This window comes from Teleopsis dalmanni, chromosome 2 (assembly GCF_002237135.1).
Source record: "Teleopsis dalmanni isolate 2A chromosome 2, ASM223713v2, whole genome shotgun sequence".
Lineage (NCBI taxonomy): Eukaryota > Metazoa > Arthropoda > Insecta > Diptera > Diopsidae > Teleopsis > Teleopsis dalmanni.
The window spans coordinates 37,984,433-38,009,389 of NC_051847.1; the positions used below are offsets into that span (position 1 = coordinate 37,984,433).

The 24,957-nt window shown below is 29.8% G+C and overlaps 6 protein-coding genes across 6 annotated transcripts; 5 read left to right on the forward strand and 1 right to left on the reverse strand.

The window, feature by feature from the left end:
- Positions 1 to 5,650: 5,650 nt before the first annotated feature.
- On the forward strand, positions 5,651 to 6,503 carry LOC119679845 (trypsin alpha). The gene has a single exon (XM_038092415.1). The coding sequence runs from the start codon at positions 5,689 to 5,691 to the stop codon at positions 6,457 to 6,459; it is 771 nt and encodes a 256-aa protein (XP_037948343.1). The 5' UTR covers positions 5,651 to 5,688; the 3' UTR covers positions 6,460 to 6,503.
- Positions 6,504 to 13,285: 6,782 nt separating this feature from the next.
- Positions 13,286 to 14,105, forward strand: LOC119680956 (trypsin delta-like). Its single transcript, XM_038093993.1, has one exon. It carries the CDS (start codon positions 13,292 to 13,294, stop codon positions 14,060 to 14,062), a length of 771 nt encoding a protein of 256 aa, XP_037949921.1. The 5' UTR covers positions 13,286 to 13,291; the 3' UTR covers positions 14,063 to 14,105.
- Positions 14,106 to 15,446: 1,341 nt separating this feature from the next.
- Positions 15,447 to 16,283, forward strand: LOC119685415 (trypsin alpha-like). The gene has a single exon (XM_038099684.1). It carries the CDS (start codon positions 15,466 to 15,468, stop codon positions 16,234 to 16,236), a length of 771 nt encoding a protein of 256 aa, XP_037955612.1. The 5' UTR covers positions 15,447 to 15,465; the 3' UTR covers positions 16,237 to 16,283.
- Positions 16,284 to 18,047: 1,764 nt separating this feature from the next.
- LOC119674339 (trypsin beta-like) lies at positions 18,048 to 18,797 on the forward strand. The gene has a single exon (XM_038085474.1). The coding sequence runs from the start codon at positions 18,048 to 18,050 to the stop codon at positions 18,795 to 18,797; it is 750 nt and encodes a 249-aa protein (XP_037941402.1).
- A 1,045-nt stretch (positions 18,798 to 19,842) lies between these two features.
- On the forward strand, positions 19,843 to 22,345 carry LOC119684765 (zinc finger protein 432-like). Its single transcript, XM_038098879.1, has 5 exons — positions 19,843 to 19,883; positions 19,954 to 20,277; positions 20,329 to 20,704; positions 20,772 to 20,846; positions 20,902 to 22,345. The coding sequence occupies exons 1-5, from the start codon at positions 19,867 to 19,869 to the stop codon at positions 22,096 to 22,098; spliced, it is 1,989 nt and encodes a 662-aa protein (XP_037954807.1). The 5' UTR covers positions 19,843 to 19,866; the 3' UTR covers positions 22,099 to 22,345.
- A 1,572-nt stretch (positions 22,346 to 23,917) lies between these two features.
- On the reverse strand, positions 23,918 to 24,582 carry LOC119679906. Its single transcript, XM_038092496.1, has 2 exons — positions 24,451 to 24,582; positions 23,918 to 24,391 (listed from the first exon to the last, which is right to left on the reverse strand). Exons 1-2 carry the CDS (start codon positions 24,492 to 24,494, stop codon positions 23,974 to 23,976), a joined length of 462 nt encoding a protein of 153 aa, XP_037948424.1. The 5' UTR covers positions 24,495 to 24,582; the 3' UTR covers positions 23,918 to 23,973.
- Positions 24,583 to 24,957: the final 375 nt, after the last annotated feature.

Consider the following 24,957-nt stretch of genomic DNA (forward strand, 5'->3'; position numbering starts at 1 on the left):
TAGATGGAATATTTGATTTTTAATTCATATAATGATTATAATTATATATTCTTGTATTTTGGTTTGTTAACTTATTTTTCTTTCAGGTTTTCTTTTTTATTTATAATGATTAATACGATTCGTAGGTCCTAGATTGAAAACGTGGAGAAAATAATGATCCCATAAACAATTCCCGTATATAGTATCCTGTATATGGTATATATATATAGTATACTATTGTATACTATACTATACAATAGTATAGTAGTGTAGTATATTTTACTATACTACAAAATATCTTCTAAGTTCAATATCTTACTATGATAGTTATATATACTTCAATTGAATTGATAAGATATTCAATAGTGATGAATAGTTCTGTTTAAAATCATGTTTAAAATATTTTTCAACTTCTTATAGTCCTTTGCTATCAACAGAGAGTGATAATGTATTAATGTATATTATTCATTACAGGGGACATTGATCGATCTGCCGTTGTATTTTTTCAATTAAAACGTTTATCTAATCTATCCATCGAGTAAAGGAACTTTATACTTCTGCTTATGTTACATTTTATGACCAATAGTTCCTGACTTCCTGATAGCGTCGTCACGTAATTAAATTAAGTCGAGTATGCATTGAAGATTGTTTTTATAAAACTGGTTTTTATGTTTAGTTCCTTAAATAAAAAATAAATAAATGTTGGGTCTGTAAGCAGTTTATAGAATTTTTATTGGTGCTTGATATATTCGCTATTAAATTACTTCGATCTTTTAATTGCCATAACATATATTTAATATAAAATACGTGAAATTAACTATAAGAAATATTATAGTATAGTAAACGTTCATATTGATTTTAAGAATTATTTTTTGCGATCAGTGCAGAGCAGTCCAGATCAGTCCAAAGATCCATGGAGAGTTATTTATATTCTTTGTAATAGTTTCAGTGTAAAGGATTTATTTAGTTTTAATATTATGGTCACGTTTCTAAACTCAAAAATCTGTTAAATTTTTAACATTGTCAATAGAAAATGTTTATATTTTAACGCTCGGAAATTTTATTAAAACACATAAATTAAGGAGGCTTCGATAAATTTCTTACAATAAATAATGTATACTTTCAGGCGTGTTTAAGTTTAATCTGTTGGAATGTTAATTAATGGTTTTTACTTTTAAGACATTAATTTTGATACATCAAAATTTAAAATTTTGGGATTTCGAGAATTCAACTTCTTTACCTTCTACAGTTCTGTAGAACTACTCTGAAGTTCTATAGAGTAGTTAACATGCAAACTTCTTTTGGTTCGATGAAAATCATATATGAAGATGACGGATTAAGTTACTAAGAATGGAAGCAAAGTAAATAGGCGCATGTGTAGAGGTGCTTTTACTGAATCTACAATTATCTGATCAGATAAGTGATTCAGTGATTCTCAACCGCTGCGCTGTGGAACAGCAGTGCGCCTATCCATAAAAGTTACATTTCGATTCAAAAAGTTGACCTAGATTTACCAATTGAAAACATCCAAAATCAGTGGCATCTGAACTAACATCTGAAAGATTGTGGGAAAGATTTTGGTTGAAAATGCTAAATTAAAATTGCATCCATGGATAACAGCACAACTTTTTAGATTTTTAGGTTTTGATTAAGTAGTGATTAAGGTCTATATATTTTCATTTATTTTATATAAAGACTACAATATTGAAAGCCAAAGAAAGGAAATGGACTTCATGTATAATATCTTAGTTAAATACTACTTGTACTTAAAATATATGTATATATGTTATACTATAAATAAAAATAATGTAGAAATTATGACAAGGAACTCAGTTTTATTGGTTAGAATTGGACAACTATCGGTGGCAGCTCGAACTACGAGAGTCTTGAATCGCTTAGGTCTTATAGCGTAGACTTTTTGTAACACTTAGATAAATTAATTAGATTTCGCATAATTCCCAGTGTCCGTTGAAATATTTATTTGTTAGATAACATGAAATTCTAAAAATTTTTACTGTCATTATATTTGATCTATTAAGCACATAAGCTTGACACACGCTTCCTCAACTCCAACGATATCTACGGGAACATAAAAATTTAAGTAGTAAATTCTATTATTTGTAGCACTGCATTTAAGTATTTTTTTTTGTTATTAATTTTATTAATATTAATGAATTAGTGTTGGGCCCTATCTTTGAAAGGAAATACCCACTTTTAGAGTTTTGACCGGTTTGCAGGTGTGATAAACTTTATCTATTCAATTCAATTTTAAAAGCAAAAAGGAAACTAATCGGCATTATGCACAATACTTGCACGCTACGATGTAATAAAATTAAGCTTTAGAAGCACTTTTTTTGAATTTTCAACTTATCATAATTATATATGAAATTTTTTTTGAGATAAAATATTTAAAATGATTTATGTATTATTATTTATATATTTATTTAATGTTATTCTGTTAATAATTTTATTTATAGTGTAAAATTAACTAGGTATAAATATTAAAGTATTAATATTACAGGTAGGATTCCATCAAAAACAATTTATACATACAAGTATATATATATAATGCACAATATGTATATATAATATATATGTAATAAGTCCATATATATTCAATATTCTGATAATATATATATAATTAATTATTACTTTATGTCTTAAATACCCAACAATATTATATTTATAGTATACATGTACATATCTACAATTGCAAATAATTTCAGAAATCAATCAGTACAAATTTCACTTTATCATATCTTTTGGAATATTCAATTCATTCAAAACTCCATGTATTAAATTTAAGACGTTTGATAAGATACAATTATTTATTTACTAACACTTTCCAAAGATCTAAATCTATGAATTAAATTTTTGCAATTTTTTAGTATATTTTTTTTTTGTATTTACCTAACCATAAATAAAGAAGTAAAGAAATGGACATTAATTGTTTGACGGCCGTCAGTTCAGATAAGTTAAGCATAACGTCTATAATATATAAAACTGATAAAGTAAATACGTAAATCAGTGTTATTACAATATACATAAATATTTATTATTTTATTTTGTTTTGTTTTAAAAATGCGACAAAAAGTCTCACAATTGTATGATGGATGTTAGATTTTTACTACCGATCTTTTTCTATCAATAATTTTTATTTCTTTTACAAGTTTTTATACCCTTATAACTTATAAAATAAGTAGATTAAATTTGCATAGGTGTTTGTAACACAAACCATACGAATAAGAATTTTTATTAGTGATGAAGCCAGCGAAACCCACTGATCCAACGATGCCTATCTATAAATAAAATTTATCAAATAAATTATGTACCTATATAGCACGAACGTTCTGATTGATCTATGTGTGTGTGGTGACATTAAAAATCGCAATGTCTGAATTCAAATCCCAAAGTCTGGGTAAAAAAACGTGCTTTAAAAACTGTTGAAAAATTTCTAGCTTGTTCTAATACAGAAATGGAGTTTGAAATCCCAAAGTCTAGTCAAAAAACGTGCTTTCAAAAATGGAAAAATAAAATTTTAGCTTATGCCTCAGAAATTAAGTTTCAAGTCCTTTTTAAATTCGCAAAAAAAAAATGTTGAACATCCTACATGACGTCTACAAAGAACTTCAGCTCCATATGGTATCGCAAAGGAACAATAGAGAAACTTACGACATTAACCGACCGTAACTTATATAGTATGTTCATATATTGTTTATATATATAAAAAAACTTAAAAGAACTACAGAATTGTGTATTAATATAAATATTTTTGTTATAAATGAAGTCTCTTCCTTCTCTGGTAAAATTTTTTATTGTTGTTGGAATTAATAAGAATTAAAACGAGATTAATAAGTAAATAGGTAGATGCTACTAAGATTACTCGTTTTATAAAAAAATAATAATTTTATATTAATTTTTTTATAATTGGTATTGTAATTATCTGTATATATTATAATATTATTATTGAAATAATTTTATTACAGGAATTGAAAGTCATCAATTTATGCTTATTCAATTACCCCCAAAAAAATAGGGTTCAAATAATAATTTGTTGTTATTAGACTTGTTTTTTGTACTCTTCGGGACATTTGTTTAGAAAAGAAAATGTGAAATTCTGCAGTGTTAGGTAGGTTGAAAAGTAAATGAAGTAGTATGGGGTAGTATTAAAGAAATGGGCACCCAAAAGTTTAAGCATGATTCTGTACAAACCTGGACATAGACACAACAGATGCTTCGATAGCTCCTTTTCGAGCGTTGGTAGATATGCACTACAAGGCGGGTCGAGCCTGACTTCATGTCATCCTATAGTCCAGTGTCCCGTTAGCACACATATTATTTTAGATACTTCCGATTTACTTATATGTATTAAGTCGGAGGTTGTACATTTGAAGTATAAGAGTCATGTAGATCTTAACATGACTGCTGAAGAAATATGAGCCCAAATTCAAATAACCTGTTGTCAAAAATGATGATATATATGATATATAACTTGCAACGCTATTTGTAACTTTGTTTTATTTTCTATTACGTTTATTTTTTTTTTACAATTGAAGCTACTCAAATCACTTTCTTTAAATCTGGTGTAGGACCTTTCTATTAAAAAGATTTTGTTTATTTCTTTATATGTGCTCATAGAGAGTAAAATTGATTTCTTTAATTTTTAAATGAAACTCTATAATATATTCAAACGCATATAGATCACAAATACTTTCTTCTTACATAAGGGAAAAGTATGTGGGAAAAGCTTTATAACAACCATTTAGATTTACACCATCCATTTGTAATAATGAACTTGAACACTTGTACTAAACTAGCTGTATTCGGATTTTGCAATTTCTTTAAATAAAAGTCTCCGATTATGTCAATATTTCATATATTAAGAACAAAAAAAAAGAGTCCACTGAACATTATAAAACTTATAGTTATATTAAGTGCTACTATCATAGCTAGGATAGCATACTAAAATTAGCTGGTCTTTTTGATAGCTGGCCAATGCTAATATCAAGGTAATAAGAAGGATTGATATGTATTTTTTATCATTCTAAGCAAGTTCATTTTTTCTGACTATACTAATTAAATAAAAATTCTATTTAATACATATTAAATTTAATTTACAATAATTTATTATCTTCAACATTTTATTGTTGACATTTATTGTCTAACTTACCCCTTAGCCACGCCACTGTTAAGGTTTTATAAGGTTGATAGATAATTTATAAAATAGAATGGAGGATAAATTTCATACTCATAAATTCTCGTAAATCCAATATAGACCTGTGAAGGACATTAAGAAGTAAATCAACATGCTTTAATTGTAAGAATTGTAAAAATTGTAAAATTTTTACCATTGACCTATAAATATTCTAATAAACTCTCTGAAAATTATAAATAATATTTTTGAAGCATAATTTAAAATCAATAACTTAAAGCAAAATAGAAAAAAATTAATAATACATTGATTAAGTGATAAGAATGTTAAGATTTAGACTTAAAATCACAACAACAGCCACTTGAAGCACGCAACTATCGAACTTGGTGTAAAGACTTATCTTTTTAGAGGCACACGTAATTTCCATAAAAAAGTATTTATGTACGTATATTATTTATTATAAGACCCAAAAATATTATCTTAAAAACAAAATTTAGTATAAAAAGTCTTACAGTTCTAGACAAAATTATCAGTGTGTTTTGCATTGCTAAAGCAACATGTTGAAGTTTGTGATTCTTTTGTCAGTAATTGCTTGCGCTCTAGGAGCTGCCGTTCCAGAGGGCTTGCTGCCACAGTTAGATGGACGTATTGTTGGTGGTAGCGCGACTACCATCAGTTCTTTTCCATGGCAAATCTCATTACAACGTAGTGGATCTCACTCATGCGGTGGTTCAATTTATAGCAGTAACATTATTGTCACTGCTGCTCACTGTTTGCAAAGTGTTTCTGCCTCCGTATTGCAAGTTAGAGCTGGTTCCACATACTGGAATAGTGGTGGTGTTGTCAGTAAAGTAGCTGCTTTTAAGAATCACGAAGGTTATAATGCAAACACTATGGTTAATGATATTGCCGTAATTCGTCTGAGCTCTTCATTATCATTGAGCAGTACTATTAAGACAATTGGATTGGCCACTACCGCTCCAGCAAATGGCGCCTCTGCTGTTGTCTCCGGTTGGGGTACACTTTCGTCCGGATCTTCAAGCATTCCAACAACCTTGCAATACGTTAATGTGAACATTGTTAGTCAATCTGCCTGTGCTTCTTCGACTTATGGTTATGGTTCATCTATAAAATCTACTATGATCTGTGCTTATACTGTTGGTAAAGATGCTTGCCAAGGAGATTCTGGTGGTCCATTGGTATCTGGTGGTAATTTGGTTGGTGTGGTTTCTTGGGGCTATGGATGTGCATACACAAATTATCCAGGTGTTTATGCTGATGTTGCTGTCCTCCGTACATGGGTCGTTAATACTGCTAAAACTGTTTAATATTTTTTAAAGTTAAAAAAATAAAAGAACATTTTAGAAATTAATCAACTAAATTTTTTTTGGTAATACAATACAATTTATATGTTCACATATAGATCCGAAATAAATTTCGCAATGCATCATAAGATATTTAGAAACTAATGAAGTGCCCATTAAAACTTCTTTATGTATTATATAAAAAGTTTTAATGGAAAATAATGATTAAAAACGATTAATTATCCAAATAGAACCTATTTTTTTGGCAATCTTCTGCTATCAGATAGAACCATTAATCCTTTGTTGTAAATTTTTGGTTAATGTTAAAAAAATCCAACCCCGCATGATCTGTGCTGCAGCTACTGGTAAAGATTCTTGCTAAGGTGATTCTGGCAATCCATTAGTATATTATAATGTTTTAGTAGGTGTAATATCTTGGGGCTATGGATATGGATATGCAAATAATCCAGGTGTTCACGCTGGCGTTGCAGCTTAACGTGGTTAGGTTATTGCTAATGTTTAAACATTTCTATGATGCTACAATTACATACTACAAGGAACAAGGAATAAGGAACTCTTAACATTGTTTTAATTAATTAGTTTTAAGTTATTGTGAAAGTAAAATATTAACATTCATTCTTAGAATACAAAGGGTTAGTTAATATATATTCATATAAAAAAATCTGGGTGTCATTGAACAAAATGAAAATGTAGATTATTTTGAATAGAGTAAGCGCTATTACTTTACTTTTATTTTATAGAAAACTAATGACGATTATAATAAATAACTTTAAGATAAAGAAGAATGAATATTAATAAATCAAGGGACATAATGGTTTTGCAATTATGCTTATGCATTGGACATGGGTGGAGAACACATGCTTGTTTTTAATTTCGGACTATAGTAAGAAGTATACACATGAACGATGAATATTGCACAGTGAAATCAAGGACTATTTAAAGGATATTTCTTATTTTTTAGATATCATAGAACACATAAAATGTCTTTTTGATTGATTTTTCGATCACAGAGCATAATGACTTTTATGACACAGGTATGGCTTTTAGTTCCATACTAAGAATTCCCTTTTACCGATTCAATCCACTCAAAACACTTACCACGAAGGGGCAGTTTGAGTTTCGGGAACAGAAACGTTTGCTACATACCATGGAGCGTTTAACTTATTTCGTGGAATTTTACTACGAAGTGGTTGCCGTAGGTCCAAACTAGTTTTAACAGATTTATAAATAAAAGTAGCTTATTTTCTAAGGATGCGGAAAGCATTACGTTCAGTAACCAAAACATGCCACGGAATTTAATTCCAAGGGGTTTTCTTTTAAAATCCCTTGAGTGTTTTCTATATGTTTTCCCTGTAAGATATCTATCCAAGAGCATGGGTAGGTATTTTGCTGTGTTCCATATATTGTTTAGTTTTAGAATAGGTGTCTCTTCTTATGGTGAATTTGAGTTGGTAGATTTACATTCATTGCCTTTTTTATGTGTCAATGTTTCAACCAATTTGATATTTAATCAAGACTCAAAGTGTAGCAGAGTTTAGTTGTATTTGCCAGGATTTATCTATCGTCTGCAGAATATGATGTGTATAAAATGGCACCTTACATAAATCTAACTTTTTTACCAAGAATATAATTAGTTTTTCTTTCAGCAAAACGGTAAAGACCCAAACACTTACAACTGTCAGTTACAACATATTTAATGGTTGATATATATTTAAATCTTATCAGATACACAATTTCTGATCACGAAATTTGTCTCCTTTCTCTAGGTGGAGTGTGATTGACGATGGAATAAAAGGATCGATAATTGTCACACGTAAGGCTTAACTGGATCTTGGCGAGTAGTAGCGTTTTTGCTTTGATGATGAACCGAACCACAAAGGCTCGCCTCCCGTACTGTGTCGGTATCAAATCATGGCCTATTAGCAATGTTGATCAGGTGCGTCATGGTACAATGTCCCGAATCATATCATGTATGATGGTGATGGCATCTTCATGGTGATGTTATCGATATACGCAAACACAAAGTCGAGATTGTTGCTGTTACTGCTGTTATTATTATTCCTGCTAAAGTTACATTCACTGCTCTTGTTGTTGCTATTGCTGCCATTACATTTGAAGAGTATAAGCACCACAGGTACACAATATCATGTAGAATATATAATATTGGTGTATGTTAAAAAATATATATGCTCGGACAATTTCAGCACATTAATTTAAAAGATGATTTAATCAGTGTAATTTATTACCATTGGTTGGAAGGAAGTCCAGTCTACATTTTGAAAAGCTGCTAATAATTATAGTACTATATCACAATTTACTATCTTACTGTTCTATTTGTGGAAGATTTTATGAATGTGTTTTTTGTTTCTAATATCTTGAAAATAAAATAATTTAGTCAAATTGTCTGATTGCAAAATATTTTTATGCAAAATTGATAATGAAGAAATTTTAATCGCATTTAATAGAAAAGTAAGAGTTATTGCACGTAAGTGCCTGATCGAATCTTATCTAAAAATATTTTTGAATATGATCAAAACAAATTGTCCGTTTGAAATTGTCAGTTTTTCATATCGAATATATAAATATTCCATACCTTCTTTTGTATGGAATATATTTGTATGAATATTGTTTGTTGTTTATTAACTACTCCTTAAATAATAGACCTTTTTCAAAAAAATTTTTTTTTGTTTTGTTGATAGACCCTTTCTTGACATATGGTACAAATTTAACCGCCATCTGTCAATTATTTAGTTTACAGCAGCTGTTAATGTGAGACTACCTCAAGTGTATTTAGCGATTTTTACTATGGAAAATTCTTGTTGTACGCGATTTGTTTCTGAATCTGTGCAACTTTTTCCTGTTCCCGAAACTCAAATTGCCCCTTCGTGGTAAGCGTTTTGAGTCGATTGAATCGGCAAAAGATAATTCGCTGAAGGAACTAAAAGTATTACCTTCACGGGCCTACGAAAAGTGTATGGAAGATTGGATTAAGCGTTGGCATATGTGTATCGCTTCAGAAGTAGCATATTTTGAAGGAGATAAAATAAATTTGGAATAAAATTTAAATTTGTGTGTTTTATTTACAAAATCCGAGTACTTTTTGAGCAGAAGATACAATATAAATATTTGTACTTAAATAAGTTGACATATTTAACTGAAGTATGCTTAAAATATACTTATTGAGAATTAATTGACATATGTTTTGTCAGAACTACATATTTGTATCGTAGTTATACATATAACATATATATGTATATGTTTTATATCAAAGACATTTTTTGCATCAATAATTAATTTTGGTATAAATATTCCAAATAAAGTTTATTTGACATAAATTGGAATATCCTTGAATCTGAATTATTGGTTTATATAGAAAATATCTTCATAGAAATCACATACAAATTTAAATGACAGTAAAAGCAGAAGATAAATAGACAGGATCAGTAGCTTCTTTTAGCCAATTAACTTGAAATCACATATATATGGGATTTGTTCCTAGACTCCTTCTTGAATATATTATATTCTCACTAATCATTCATTTTTATTAGTACATTCGGTTAAGAATAGTTTTATAGAGCATACATATTTCGTGTAGTTGTTCTCAGAATTGAACAAATGTGCACCAAATGCAAAATATTGCACTTACATAAAAGAAATTTTAAAATCCAAAACAACTTCAGGCAACAAATAAGGATTAGTATCTATACTCGAACATACAACTTCAAATATGGTAACAAAAGAAACCATAGGTGTGTAAGAGTATGTGAACTAAACACTTACCGGTTTAACACACTCAAGAAATGCTTTCTAGCAAAACGTAGAAAAAATGATTAGAAAGAAACTTTCTTTCCATTCTTAAAGATTGAAAAAACTAGTCCAGCACTATACATTCCGCACCTAGTGTGATTTGTGTCTGTTCCCTGAAGTAAGACGAATTAAAGGAAGTGTTTTCGGCAAAAATGAGTGGGTAATTAGTGCAATTAATCTTGAAGTTACATACCTAAAAAATCCGATTTTCTGAAATTATATTTCCCGAAAATATATATAGAATTAAACTTATTTTAAAAAAATAAAAATAAAATTATTGTTAAAAAATTAAAACTAGTTTTTCAACTTATTTTTGTAGCCAATTAAGCGAACTTTTGTTAGTCCCCCCGTGTCAGACAGTTCTTAACTATCTAATTAGTAGAGTAGACTATTAATATAAACAAAAAAAATACGGAATAACTTTTTTAAAAATTTCACCATTTAATATTTAATTTTTATTTCCAAATCCCACAAAAGTTTTATATGATATCGTTGCATAGTTTTAGGTGCATATGTACTTCATTTATAAAAATGTAATTTAATGTCCTTAAATTGCCAGCAAATGATCACATTTAATTTATTGGATAAGAGTGAATCTTGTATGTACTAATCCAGTTTTACTGATTACTTTTTAATATGGGTACAAGTTAATAATAATTTCTGAACAAAACATTTTTTCACTATCTAATTTGGTATGATTCCCAAAATACATTTGGAATTACGATTGGCTTATTAACATGTTAAAATATATTGTAGTTTTAAACTAGTAATGCTTCTTCTTTGCCATTAAGATATGAAGAATATGAATATTGGTTAGTTTAGTAAACAGAAAACATCACTGATTAAAACTTCCGACCTAATAGTATGTTTCCACTGGCTTCATTAGACCAGTTAACTTACTTGATATTCTCAAGCAAGCTCAAGTAAGTTAATTGGTCTAACGAAGCCAGTGGAAACGTACTATAAGTGAACATTTAGAATAGTGGTTTTATGTACGAGTTCTGTGCAGAATAATTTTTTCCTAAGCTATAAATTTGAACAAAAAGCGTTAAGATTATTTCTTATCGGTTCGTACATTGTATGGAATTGGGTGTACGAATGGCAGCAAAGCAGACAAATGTGCGAAGTATATGATAAAGAAATTTACAAAATGAGATACAGGAAATAGATGTCAATCTACTTCCTCTACACTTTACATTTTAAAGTTTATTATTTCAAAATCGTAATATTATTGCTGTTAACATGAGACTTTGTTAAATATTTTACAGTGGTTCTATACAGAAATCTGCAGTTTTCCGATATTCTGTATTTGCTTCTAAAACTATTATTTTTTTTATAAATTTATACAATACTAATTAAACTTTCTACAACTATTAAGACTTTGTCAGAACTGCTGATAATATTGCTTAATAACATCAAAGATGCTATACGCGGCGGATTAAAAAAGTTAAATTTTGACATTTTAACGATTATTTAAGCATGCTATTTAACAATCGAGACCCTAATTGAACTAATTGAAGACTATCAAAAAATGTGGAATGTAATTACGGTTCTAGCTTTAAACCATTATAGTTCGGTATAGTTCAAAAAGTCCTAAAAGGAGGAAGCATATTTGATATATTGAGAATATACATATACTATATATATTCTGTAACTCCAACTTCTATAACTCAAATTTTCTATAACTCAAACTAAAAATATTGTCAATAAGTCGGATTTTTGTTTTAAGTATAAATTCATTTTGGTGTTAAGGGAAGTCCCTTTTTCCAAACCAAATATTTAATTTTTTCTTTTTTATCATACTCCTTTGTGCAAATATCAGTCGCTGGCCAATTTTCAACATGAGACGAACTAGACTACATTCCTTTAGTTTTCTTGAATAACATTGATAAAGACCGTGAAGACAGATTTATAACGCGTGGTTTAAAAAAATAAAATAACTTCAAATGCTATTCTTAACGATTATATTGAGCTTGACAATAAAATTTGTACATCAAGTTTTTCTACAGTTCGACAATATTATTGAGCATTATAGCTCTGAATTAGTGGATCCGATTATAAGCGCAACGGAAAGTGATGATGAGGGTTCGGTGGATGAAATTGTACATCCGCCTTTCACAAATAAAGTAGAAAACTCATTCAAAAACATGAATTTTTATTTGCAAATGAATGATACCATGGCGGTTTGATAAGTCAGTGAGTTTTTGAATAAAACAAATTTTTTTCGGCAAATAAACATTTTATTTTTCTACATAATCATCTTTTAGCTCGATACATTTAGTCCAGCGTTTTTCTAATTTTCTAATTCCCTCCAAAAATAATAGGTTTGTTCAAAGCTCTCAAAATACGCGTTTGTTTCGGTAATGACTTCTTCATTCGACTCAAATCTCTTACCGAAATGGCTGTTCTCTAGGTTTGGAAACAGAAAATAGTCGCAGGGGGCTAAGTCTGGAGAATATGCTGGATGGGGTAGCAGTTCGTATCCCAATTTGTGGATTTTAGCCACGAATGCTTAATCAGCATACGAAATTCACTTTTTTCCATTTTCTTAAAAATTCACGAGGTTGTCTGCTTTGAACGGCTGTAGTGCTGTATCTTCAATAGTCATGGTATTAAAAAACAATTCCCTCGTTTTTGATATAGCCTTGCGTTAAATCAATCGATTTAACGTACAAAATAATAAAATAAAATAAATGTTTAAGACAAAGTTTAATATTGTTTATCATTAAATTAAATTTCTTTTTTAAAGTACATAAAGATGATAAGAAAAGTTTAGTGCTTATCTTAAACTTATTTGAAATTAACTTTTGTCTATTTCATATACATATTTAATCGCAAAAAGTGATTAAATCTTAAATAGTTAATTTATATTAATTAAACGGAAGTCCGATTGATTGAAAACTTTTAAATCTAATCTAAGAAAAACTTTTGTGGAACTTAAGCGTTTTTCTGAATATAACAAATTCTTCTATAAATACTTGAGAAAGATTTTGTGCAAATTAGTATTTTCTTTAGTTTTGCCATTAAAATGTTAAAATTATTTATTACATTGTCAGTTTTGAGTTGCGCACTTGGTGCTGCTATACCAGATGGTATGTTACCACAGCAGGATGGTCGCATTATCAATGGAACTAAAACAACAATAAATAATTTCCCTTGGCAGATATCTTTACAGCGTAATGGTGCACACTCCTGCGGTGGTTCTATATATAGTGAACATATTATTGTAACTGCAGCTCATTGTCTACAAAACGTTTCACCAACCATATTGAAAGTCAGAGCTGGTTCCTCTTATTGGAATAATGGTGGTATGTTGTCTGGTGTCGCTGCTTTCATAAATCACGAAGGTTATAACTCAATAACGAAATCTAATGATATTTCTATAATACGTTTAAGTACGCCCTTGATTTATAAGTCAACAATAAAAAACATTCCATTGGCGACAACTTCTCCTGATGACGGAGCACCTGCTGCTGTTTCTGGTTGGGGCGTTACTACTTTTGGCGCTGCTGCTGTTCCAAATCAGTTGCTTTTTATCGATCTTAACATTATTAGCAGATCGAAATGTGCATCTAGTACTTATCGTTATGGTCCGCAAATTAGATCTTCCATGATATGCGCTGCTGATGCTGGTAAGGATGCTTGCCAAGGTGATTCTGGTGGCCCATTAGTTTCAAATGGTGAGCTAGTTGGCGTAGTGTCCTGGGGTTATGCATGTGCCTATGCGAATTTCCCAGGTGTCTATGCGGATGTTGCTGTGCTACGTTCTTGGGTTCTTGAAAATGTCGAAACTATTTAGATAAAAATAAAGAAATAAATATAGGCTTACCAATACTTGTTATAACAAAGAGTTTTATATGACTGTAAGAAGTTACTTGGGTTGTGCGGAATATTAAAAAAGACAGATATGAAATTTTTATTATCAGTGGAAAATATAGAGTAGATTTATGAATATTGAAAAAAAAAAAAATGATGTGCACTGGATGTAGAAATCATTTATATATAGAGAAATCTTAATGCATATTTGTAGGTTTGACATATATTTTTACTGTTGTTAGTTGTCAGATAAAGAAACATTTATACGAAAATAACTATTAGTATTTAGACGCTTATTAGCAACAAGTTTTCTTTCTTACTATTATTGCTTTTAAGTGCACTAAATTGAAAGTAACATGGGTCCTGGCTACGTTATTCAATATATGTCTATCAAAATATTAACAACTAACAGAAGAAAAAGGTATATTAGTTCTATTGTAAAGGCTAGTTTGATAAAAAAGTAATACATTGAATACATATCTAAAAATAGAAGGTCAATCAATGTGAGAATAATTTTTGACATCGTTTACACTGCACAGTGATGTTATATATTCTTGGAGTACACACCCTCATAAAATTCTGGTTCTCTACAAGATTTTCACACTTCACGAAAAAATACGAAAACCCAGAATCGCTATACTGACTCGACTTAGTTTAGACTATATTAACGAATAGTTATATACTAGACACAAATTTATCAGTCTATTTTTGGCGCAAGCTCAAATTGCAACTACATCTCTAGACCTTAATATCTTGTAGATCTGTTTAATTGTTTCACTGCGCATACATTCTTTAGCACAAATGATTCATAGCCAGTAAGGCACAACATATTTAAATCTTGATATAGTTTATATTCAATCTGCTTAACTTATGCTTAACTTATGTATACTTAATATATATAACATATATAGGTATGTATAGTTAAAGTACATATATATTATAAATAGTATATACTTTTATATACCACTATTTTCCAAGAAATTATTATACATCATATATAACACTTGTAAGAAAATCCATACTTGTTAATAATTTAAATACCTTTTTTTGATTTCATTACACTAAGTCCATAATTTATTGTCTCTAGACAGTATTTATAGGTATATATACGTATGTTTATATACATATAAGTGCCAATTATATCGCTGTATATTGAAATATGGTGCAATGCACAACCAACTTCACAGATAATTAAAAAAGATTTGAAAGTTATTATAATATTTAATAGATATTATTATTGATAACAAATGAACTTACAGAAACTATTTCAAGGTATGAAGTAATATTATCAAACCCCTTAGATCCCTTATTTACATAGCATGTAGTGCAATATATTGATATAAATACTGCTGCAATTGCAGAAAGAATTTAATTGTAAAATTTACCATGATAAAGTTAGTAATTTTATTATCACTCTTTGCCTGTGCACTGGGAGGAGATTTGCCTGATGGCTTATTGCCACAACTCGATGGACGTATTGTTGGTGGTCAAGCAGGATCAATAAGTTCTTATCCATGGCAAATCTCATTGCAACGCTCAGGATCACATTCATGCGGTGGCTCTATATATAATGCTAAGATAATTGTCACTGCTGCTCACTGCTTGCAAAATGTTGCTGCCTCCTCATTACAAATTAGAGCTGGTTCTACATACTGGAATAGTGGTGGTGTTGTCGTTAAAGTAGCTGCTTTTAAGAATCATGAAGGTTATAATCCAAGCACTATGATTAATGATATTGCCGTAATACGTTTAAGCTCTTCACTACCATTGGGTACTAATATTAAGGCAATATCCTTGGCCACCTACGATCCAGTAAATGGCGCCTCTGCTGTTGTTTCTGGTTGGGGTACACTATCTTACGGATCTTCAAGCATTCCAGCAACCTTGCAATATGTTAATGTAAATATTGTAAGTCGCACACAATGCGCATCTTCGTCTTATGGTTATGGTTCATCTGTAAAAGCAACTATGATTTGCGCTGCAGCCAGTGGTAAAGATGCTTGCCAAGGAGATTCTGGTGGTCCATTAGTATCTGGTGGTGCACTTGTTGGAGTTGTTTCTTGGGGTTATGGCTGTGCATATGCAAGTTATCCAGGTGTTTATTCCAATGTTGCTGAGCTACGTACTTGGGTCATTAGTAATGCTAATATTATCTAATATTGTTTGCAGTTAAAAAGAAAATAAAAGAACATTTAAGAAATAAATCAACTGTTTTTTTTGGTGATACAATATTCAATTTTATTTGTACAAAAAGGAATCAGAAATAAATCTTGTTCCATTGCAGCATAACATGTTTAAGAGACTAAAAAGTTAATAGTACACAAAAACAAAAATAATAAATTCTATAAGATGTCGCAGTTCGCTCTTATACACTTTAGAGCTTTCGTTGAAGCATACCAACATTAGGTGTCCAATGAACACAATCCACATTTTCTACATACCATATATTTTGTTATTATGATTTTAACAGAAATTAATACAATTCTGTTAAAGAAAGTAAGATCACAACATACATTTGTAATAATTGTTTATATGACGTCTTCACTAGGCAAAGCAAATTGTTGCTAATTTTTACTGCTTTAAGCAAATCACTTTTTTGCAAAAATTCATGAATGGAAAAAAATATTTGCTTATTTACTTGAAGAAAACAAGTATTGTAACAATACTTGTCACATATTTATATATATTGATTGTTAAAATAATTTTAAATATTAAAAGCAACGATAATTTATGCATTGACACTTAATATCAATAAACTGCCTTGAATAAAATTAGGTACACTATTTCTATTTATTATTTTTGCTTTATGGTAGCTCTTCAATTTCTGAGGGATATCGTGGTGTCTTATTTACTAGCTTTCTTTAACTGAACCCATAATTAAATTGACTTTTGCAGTTACAAGCAGATCAAAGCGATTCGCACTTTTTTTAATCAAATTTTCAAAAGGAATATGGATATATGCAACTTTCTTGATATACTTAATATTTCTTAATATATATATATATAATGGAACAAGTAAATTGAGGTATTGACAAAAGAAAAGATGAAGGGAAGATATAGAAAATATATTTAAATGTTAATTTTTTCTTGCCGAAAGTAACACCTCTTATTAGTCTTCGTATGTAATTTGACAGGCATGAGTTCTAAGGCTGGCACTTGCAGTCCAAATAAATTATATATGGATTATAAAGTAATTAAAAAGAAATTTGAATATTGACCACTTATGATGAATATTTGGCAATACTTGAAACAGCGTTGTATGGTCAGTCAAATTTCAATAAATTAATTAAATTTTTGATCTTGTCTTTTTTTTGTTATTCGAACTCTTCTAACAAGAAAAGAAAACATATTTTTTTAATCATGACAAACTAAAAAAAGAGGTATTTTTTTATGTTTTAGCTCTTCAAATAAAAGATATCTATTCTAATTTTAAAATTCTTTATCTGCCAATACTAGTAATCTCTCCGAATTACACACATATTTCTCCAATGCAGTATGTCTCTGTAAACATCAAATTTTGTCAAAATATATACGAATTTTAAAAATTTGCGTTTCTTGGGTGTTATTTACTTAAGAAGATCTAACAAATACAACAATAACTTAATGAAATTTAAATTATTGTCTTTGCATTAGTTGTAAAATCAAACAAAACGCCATTAGTAATTGTTATGAACACCCATTATTTATAAACATTAAGCTTATCAAGCTAAGTATTTATTTATATATATTTTTCTTTTCACACCTAAAATAAACAGATATTATAATATATTACTCGCCACGAAAAAGCTTACAATTTTTTAAAAATTATATTCGACAGTAAAGTAATTAACTGATAAACCCAGTAAATACATACATTAACTATATTCTTATATAAAAAGTATATTAGTCTATTAATTCTTGCATATGTTACAATATTTAATATAAATAGTGAAGAAACTACAGAAAGAATTTATTTACAAACATCGACAATGATCAAGTTAGTAATTTTATTATCAATATGTTCCTGTGTACTGAGTTTACGGTATCCTAAAGTAGAAGTACGCATTGCTGGTGGATTACCTGGAAACATTTCAGATTATCCATGGCAAATATCATTACAACACTCGGGGAAACATACGTGTGGCGGTTCTATATTTAATGATAAAATAATTGTTACTGCCGCTCACTGTTTTAAAAATGATGATGTTTCCAAATTACAAATAAGAGCTGGTTCATCTTACTGGGATAAAGGTGGTGTGGTCGTTAAAGTAGCTGCTTTTAGGAGTCATAAAGATTATGATCCAGACGTTGTGAATAATGATATTGCCGTCATACGTTTAAAATCTCCATTACCATTGGGTAGTAATATTAAACCCATACCATTAACTACTAATGAACCAGGTGATGGTACTTCAGCAGTTGTTACTGGTTGGGGAATTCTTAAAGAAGGAAATTCTTCGCTTCCATCACAGTTACAGTATGTTAATTTAAATATTGTAGACCGTAAAACATGTTCGGCTGCATATGAAGATTTTATAATTGATTCAAACACGATTTGTGCCGCAGCCGATGATAAAGATGCATGCCCAGGAGATTCTGGAGGTCCTTTAGTTGCTGACGGTTCATTAGTTGGAGTTGTATCTTTTGGTTTAGGCTGTGCCGATCCAAATTATCCAGGAGTTTATGTTAACGTGTTTAAGTTGCGTGAGTGGATAACTGAAAATGCAAAAAAAGTATAAATTAGTTTTTTATAATAATCAAAAATAAAAAAAATTGTATTCGATTGTATTGTATTAATTTTTGTTACTACAGCGACAATACTTAAGCTTAACGCAGAAGTGTTTATTTATATTTTTATTTATTTATTTATTATTTATTTATTTTCTTTTTGTTTTTTATATCAAAACTTGTACATTAAATTTCAACACAATAAATATAAATTTTTTTAAAAAACATAAATAATAATTTTACATATCTTGAATGTAATCGACTTTGTTAACGTCGTTTATTCTGTTCTAATGTTTCCGAATGTAGATAAATCCTTAGGGTATTCGAATATTAGAGTATTCGAGAATTGAAGATAATTTATTATATAAGAATTTAAAAAGTTGAGTAATTATGATTATTATCAACTAATATAGGATTTCATCACGCAACTAATTCGAAAAAATTTTTTTTGAGAATTTAGTGGAACTGGGCAGTTTTACTCTTTCTTAGCGGGGGGATTTCTACGGAGTCCCACCCTTCTCTTTGAATAATTTGTATATTCCTCACAAGCTTTGCTGATTATTCGATGACTGATCTAAGATCTGTATACTTCCCTGTACGGCTATTGGCTGCTCTAAGATTAGATAATGCTATGTAGGGCAGCCTTTGTCCCTTATATATTTTTTACCGGGTCTATTCTGAGGTCTCTTAGCATGTCATTGGTGGGGATGAGAAATATATATAATATAAGATTTATACATGTGATATTATTTAATCTAAAGTATGCGTAAGTATTCCAAAACAGTGCTTAAAAATTATATTAATTAGTATAAATAATTATAAAATTAATTATAAAATTAATTTATAAAAATTATATGTATATCTAAAAAACAATTATACAATTTAGTTGTAACTATTTATGAAATATTATTAGTAATACAAGTCTTATACATTATATATATATATATATATTTATATAATCAACATTTGTACAAAATAATTGCTACTGTTAATAATAACTATTGTGAATGTTTATTCTAATTATTATTAGAAGAAGAAGAAAATTTTGTTAATAAATTTTGTTTTAAATGAATATTGAATATGCGCGTTAGTTGTAGGTAAATAAAAAAAAACATATTTTTTTAATAAATTTTTTATTTTTCATTAAATTCTATTTTGTATTAACAGTATTTGTAACACAACTTGGGCTGCGGAAAATATTAAAATGTACCATGTACCAAAAAAGCGACATAAGCGAGAACTTTGGAACATTGCCTGTGGGATGTTATTAAAAGATACCTCGCGCATATGTGAAAAGCATTTTCGTAAAGATGATTTTAAGCAAAATGCGGGTCGAAAACGCCTTAAACCAGCTGTAGTTCCAACCCTCAACTTGGATCGAGTTTCAATCGGGAAACCAGGCATAGCACCAAAAAGACTAACAAGTGATTGTACAACAACATTGGACACTAAGAAGTTGCACCACAAAGAAACGGAGGATTTAATTGATTTGTAAGTGTAAATTTAATTCTTACGGCAGTAAAATAATAAAATATCTTGCAGTATAAATGAAGAGCAATTTGACAATAAAATTTTATACGACAATATTGAGAAGTTACTAGACAAAGATGATGACAGTTACCTGTGTGGAATGATTAAAGCTACTAAAAACAATGAAGTTTACTCAATATATTGTTATAAATGTTCTAATGTGTTTTCTTTAGAGAATTGGGAAAAATTTGCAAACCACGTTAGAGATCAACATCGTAACCGCACCAATTCTATTACAGAAATTATTGTTGAAGAAAAATTAGAAACTAGTCATAGCGATGTGTACGTAGCAGATGAAAGACATGAACTTGGTATAGAAGCAATTATAAATCATGAGATAAATCTTAATTATACATTTGAAGAAAATGAGTGTGAGCAGTATTTAGAAGTACGTACCATATATAAATGTGTTTTATTTTAAAAAACTTTTTATTTTTTTTTATTTGCTTAATCAGAATTTTTCCGAAGAATCCTCCAATGAAGGTATTGAACGAGAAGAAGAATTGTCAATCTTGAAACCCACGAACCAAGTAGGATATGTTTTTAAAATATTGAATTTGCAAATTTAAAGTTTTTAGATTTTAGATACTCTTTACAACAACGGACAAACACATTGTGCTGGATTTTTTAGATATGCTCAAAAGTTTTCCTGCATTATGGTTAGCACGTCATAATTCAAAAACAGCATACGACCTAGCAGTTGACGCATTGACTGCAGCGCTAAACAAAAAATGGCAGTTAACAATGTCGACACAATCAATGCATAAAAGTTTATGTCGCATAAGAAAATGGTATCGTAGGACATGTTGCACAGCTAATAAAAACACTATTCATAAAAAATATCAAGAATACTTTGAGAAATGCTCTGAATTTCTACCAAATGATGAAAATGAAATTGCTGTATCTAGGCGCTTATGTGATATTTGCGAACGCTGCTTTAGAGATGAAAATCAATTGCAATTGCATCAAACTAGAAGTCACAAATTAAGCGATTTCCCATACAGATGTTCTGACTGCAGTTGGCGTTTCTTGAATGTGGAAAAGTTGAATGCGCATAACTGTGTAAGTAAATCGATATATGTGGAATCCGACAGTCAACATGAAGTTTGTGAAATTTGCGGAAAACAGTTTCCTACGCTAACGCGGTATAAAATGCATAAAGTGTTACATGAACCTCCTAAATACAAGTGTAATAATTGCGCAAAAACATTTTTCCGTAAATCACATCTTACTGAACATATAAAAGTACACTCCAACGAACGGAACCATGTTTGCGAGCAATGTGGTAAAGTGTTTTTACGAAGAAAACATTTGATGGAACACCGTAACGGTGTACATTATGAAAAAATTGTGTGTAAAATATGTGGTTGTAAGTTTAATGATTTCAGTAGTTTACAGGGTCATAGGAAACGATTTCACATAGTTCTTGAAGGCACCTTAGAAGAATTGGAAATGAAGACTAAAATGAAGTATAATAAACATTCGTTCATTATAGACGAAAAAACAAATAAAAAACGTTTAGTGTGCGATATATGCGGAAATACCTACAGCCGACATGCTGGTCTTCGTATACATAAGATTAAAGCGCATAATTATGTTCCACCTAGGTTACATCGCAAACGAGGACAAAAAATGCATCAACTGGAAATGTTAAGTGATGATACTGAAAATATATCAATAGAAGTAAATTACGATAGTGTGGTCGAAGAAATTGAATTAAAAGAAGAAGAAATATGTGAGGAATATGGCGCAGAATTTATAATAGAATGTGAAGAACTATGATAGAATTGGAATTAATTACTACAAAGTTAAATATAGATCTATATCAAAAGATATGGCACTACTGTGGTTAAGAGCAAAAAGTATTATAGTAACAAAGATCAAAAGCAGTTAAAGCTAAATTTAGCTTTAATAGATATAAAATTATTTTAACACAAATTAATCGAAATTGATTACATTATAATCAAAGAAGAACGAGAATTTAAAAAAAAAAAAACGAAAAATTTTAATTTTGAATAATTTCCTTTATTATCGCCTTCAAAGTACTCTCCTCCTGCGGCAATACATGCATGCCAACGCTTGATCCAATTTTCCATACAAGTTTTATAGGCCGCCGAAAGTATAGCCTTTAGTTCACGCAGCGAATTCTCTTTTATGGCCTTTATGTTCTCAAAATGCGTCTATGGTCTTCGCAATGGCAATTTGAGTCGGGAGAAGAGGAAAAAGTCATACGGGGCCATATCTGGATAGTACGGTGCTTGGTTCATGATGTTAGTGGAGTTTTTGGCCAAAAACTGCGACACAACTAATGCAGTGTGAGCCAGTGCGATATCGTGGTGTAAAATCCATGAGTTTTCCTTCCATAAATCTGGCCTCTTTTTGCGAATGGCCTCACGTAAACGACGCATAACGGCCAAATAAATCTCCTTATTGACCATCCGGAAGGAATTCATAGTGCACCACACCACGAATATCGAAGAAAACAGTCAGCATAACCTTGATTTTGGACCGACTTTGATGTTCTCTTTTCGGTTTCGGCTCACCTTCGAAGCACCATTCGGTCGATTGTTGTTTGTTGGGCATGTCAAACTCATAGACCCATGTTTCATCACCAGTTATGATGCGTTCGATGAATGTGGGGTCACTATCTGCGTTGAAAATCATTTCTTTGGTCACATCACAACGACGCTTTTTTTGAATGAAATTCAGCTAAAAATCGCCACACGAAAATTTTTCGACCTCTTTCTATTGACGCCAAACAAAAACTAATTGTACGATATGCGTTAGACAGAATGTGTGTAATACTCTTGCCAGCGTGAAAATTAAAATTCTCGTTCATTTTTGGTCACAAGGTATGATCTATTGGTGTCTCCAATCATAACTTGTTGATTGCGAATTCTTTCGAGGTGGACTCAAAAAACATTACTAAGTTCTTTCAAATGAATCGATTGAACTGCTAAAAATAAAGCGATACTGAAACTATAAAATTGTATCATTATTATAAGAATATATTGAAGGTGTTCGCGTTATGAAAATGATAGAGATTTGTAGAAATAAAACGGATGCTTTCAGCTGTACAAAAAAGCCTACTCAAAAAATAAACAAAATGGGCCAAGAAAATATGTTATTCAAATAACTTCAATATATTAAAACACATTTAATATGGAAGCGTGCTACAAAGGATTTTGATTTTAATGTCAGCGGTTGCAAAACGTTGCTATGGCATTCCATCAAACACGGAAGTTTAACTTTGTCTGCTGGAAGGTATCTCAATGAGGTGGACATCTGAGATTGAGGTGGCATTCATGGTAATTTAAACGAAATGAATGTTGACAGCTACTATGCCACTTTTCATGTGACTGCACGGCACGGACTTGCTCTAGATTAGGAAGAGGCTACTGGAACAGAAATTTCTGATTTTAGTTTAAGTGACTATTATTTATTCGTGGCTCAACTTCTTAAGAGATTTTTAACTGAACATTTAATTTATTTAAAGATTGTAAGTATTTATGTAAAAATAAACTAAATAAAATTTAATATTGTTCCATGATAAAGAAAAACTATGCAATTCTATTATTTTTTCATATAATTTGATCTTAAACGAATTTAAATAAATAAAGCATATTAATTGTACATATGACTTTTATAAATAAAAAATTAATTATTTTCTTCTATAACCTGTTTAATGTCAATGCCCAATTCTTTAAGCCGCCTTTCTATATCTTTTGTATCCAATCCATTTTCTATGTTATATTTGTAAGCAAGATATAATTGATTTTCTTCTAAGCCACGTACATGATCATATAGATTACCACCTAATTTAATATCAATGTCGTTTTCCTCTCGAAAGACCAAAAAATATAAAATAAAAATTCCCAAACTTATAGAAATAACATATGGTTGATAGGGCAACGCATTTGGATCATCTGCACCTCCACTGCGTGTTGCTCTTGCACTCCAACTTGCCGCTTGACTTCCGAAAAACTGTACTGGAGCATCCAGATTTTCTTTAGCCTCTGTTCTTGTTGAAATATTTGCCGATTTTACTGAATAACCACGAAATGTTGCACAGTAACTAAAAACATAATAGAATAGAATGATTTCACATATCATTTTATCAAAAATGTTCTTTACCTCTGTGGTAATCGTTTACTTAATGTACGTAATTGCCGCAACATATTAAATTATCAAGTTAAAATATATAAAAATGTATTTGGCAAATTATAAAAACAAAAGTTTCATAATGTTTTTTAAATCAGCTGTTTAGAGTGCATTAGTTCACAATAACTGTTGGAACGTGTTGTTATGTATGGTTGGTTTATAAGGTGAGCAACTCCAAACCAGACTTGTCAAATTAACAACTCTGTCGTCTGTGCGGCCCTTTATAGAAAGAAAATTGATAGAATATTTTGGTCTATTATTGCTTTGATATACACGTGCATATATCTACGTATTTATATACGTTATTCATATGGATTTGTTTATATAAACTTGTTTCCCATACCTTAACATTATACATAAACATTGTTTAATATTAAAGTTGTATTTAAATAAATCAATAATACAATGATTTATTACAAATTTTTTAATATATTAATAAGATATACATATGCATACACAACTCGTTGTTTTTTGTTTATA

What these genes read in the sequence shown, in the direction of transcription:
- LOC119679906 (XM_038092496.1), bottom strand. Translation starts at nt 24,494, where the DNA reads ATGTTGCGGCAATTACGTACATTAAGTAAACGATTACCACAGAG. An exon ending in AGTAAACGATTACCACAGAG is followed by an intron (nt 24,392 to 24,450) that starts GTAAAGAACATT and finishes TTATGTTTTTAG; the next exon opens with TTACTGTGCAACATTTCGTG.
- LOC119685415 (XM_038099684.1), top strand. Translation starts at nt 15,466, where the DNA reads ATGATAAAGTTAGTAATTTTATTATCACTCTTTGCCTGTGCACTGGGA.
- LOC119680956 (XM_038093993.1), top strand. Translation starts at nt 13,292, where the DNA reads ATGTTAAAATTATTTATTACATTGTCAGTTTTGAGTTGCGCACTTGGT.
- LOC119684765 (XM_038098879.1), top strand. An exon ending in AGTGTGAGCAGTATTTAGAA is followed by an intron (nt 20,705 to 20,771) that starts GTACGTACCATA and finishes TTGCTTAATCAG; the next exon opens with AATTTTTCCGAAGAATCCTC. An exon ending in TCTTGAAACCCACGAACCAA is followed by an intron (nt 20,847 to 20,901) that starts GTAGGATATGTT and finishes TTTAGATTTTAG; the next exon opens with ATACTCTTTACAACAACGGA.
- LOC119674339 (XM_038085474.1), top strand. Translation starts at nt 18,048, where the DNA reads ATGATCAAGTTAGTAATTTTATTATCAATATGTTCCTGTGTACTGAGT.
- LOC119679845 (XM_038092415.1), top strand. Translation starts at nt 5,689, where the DNA reads ATGTTGAAGTTTGTGATTCTTTTGTCAGTAATTGCTTGCGCTCTAGGA.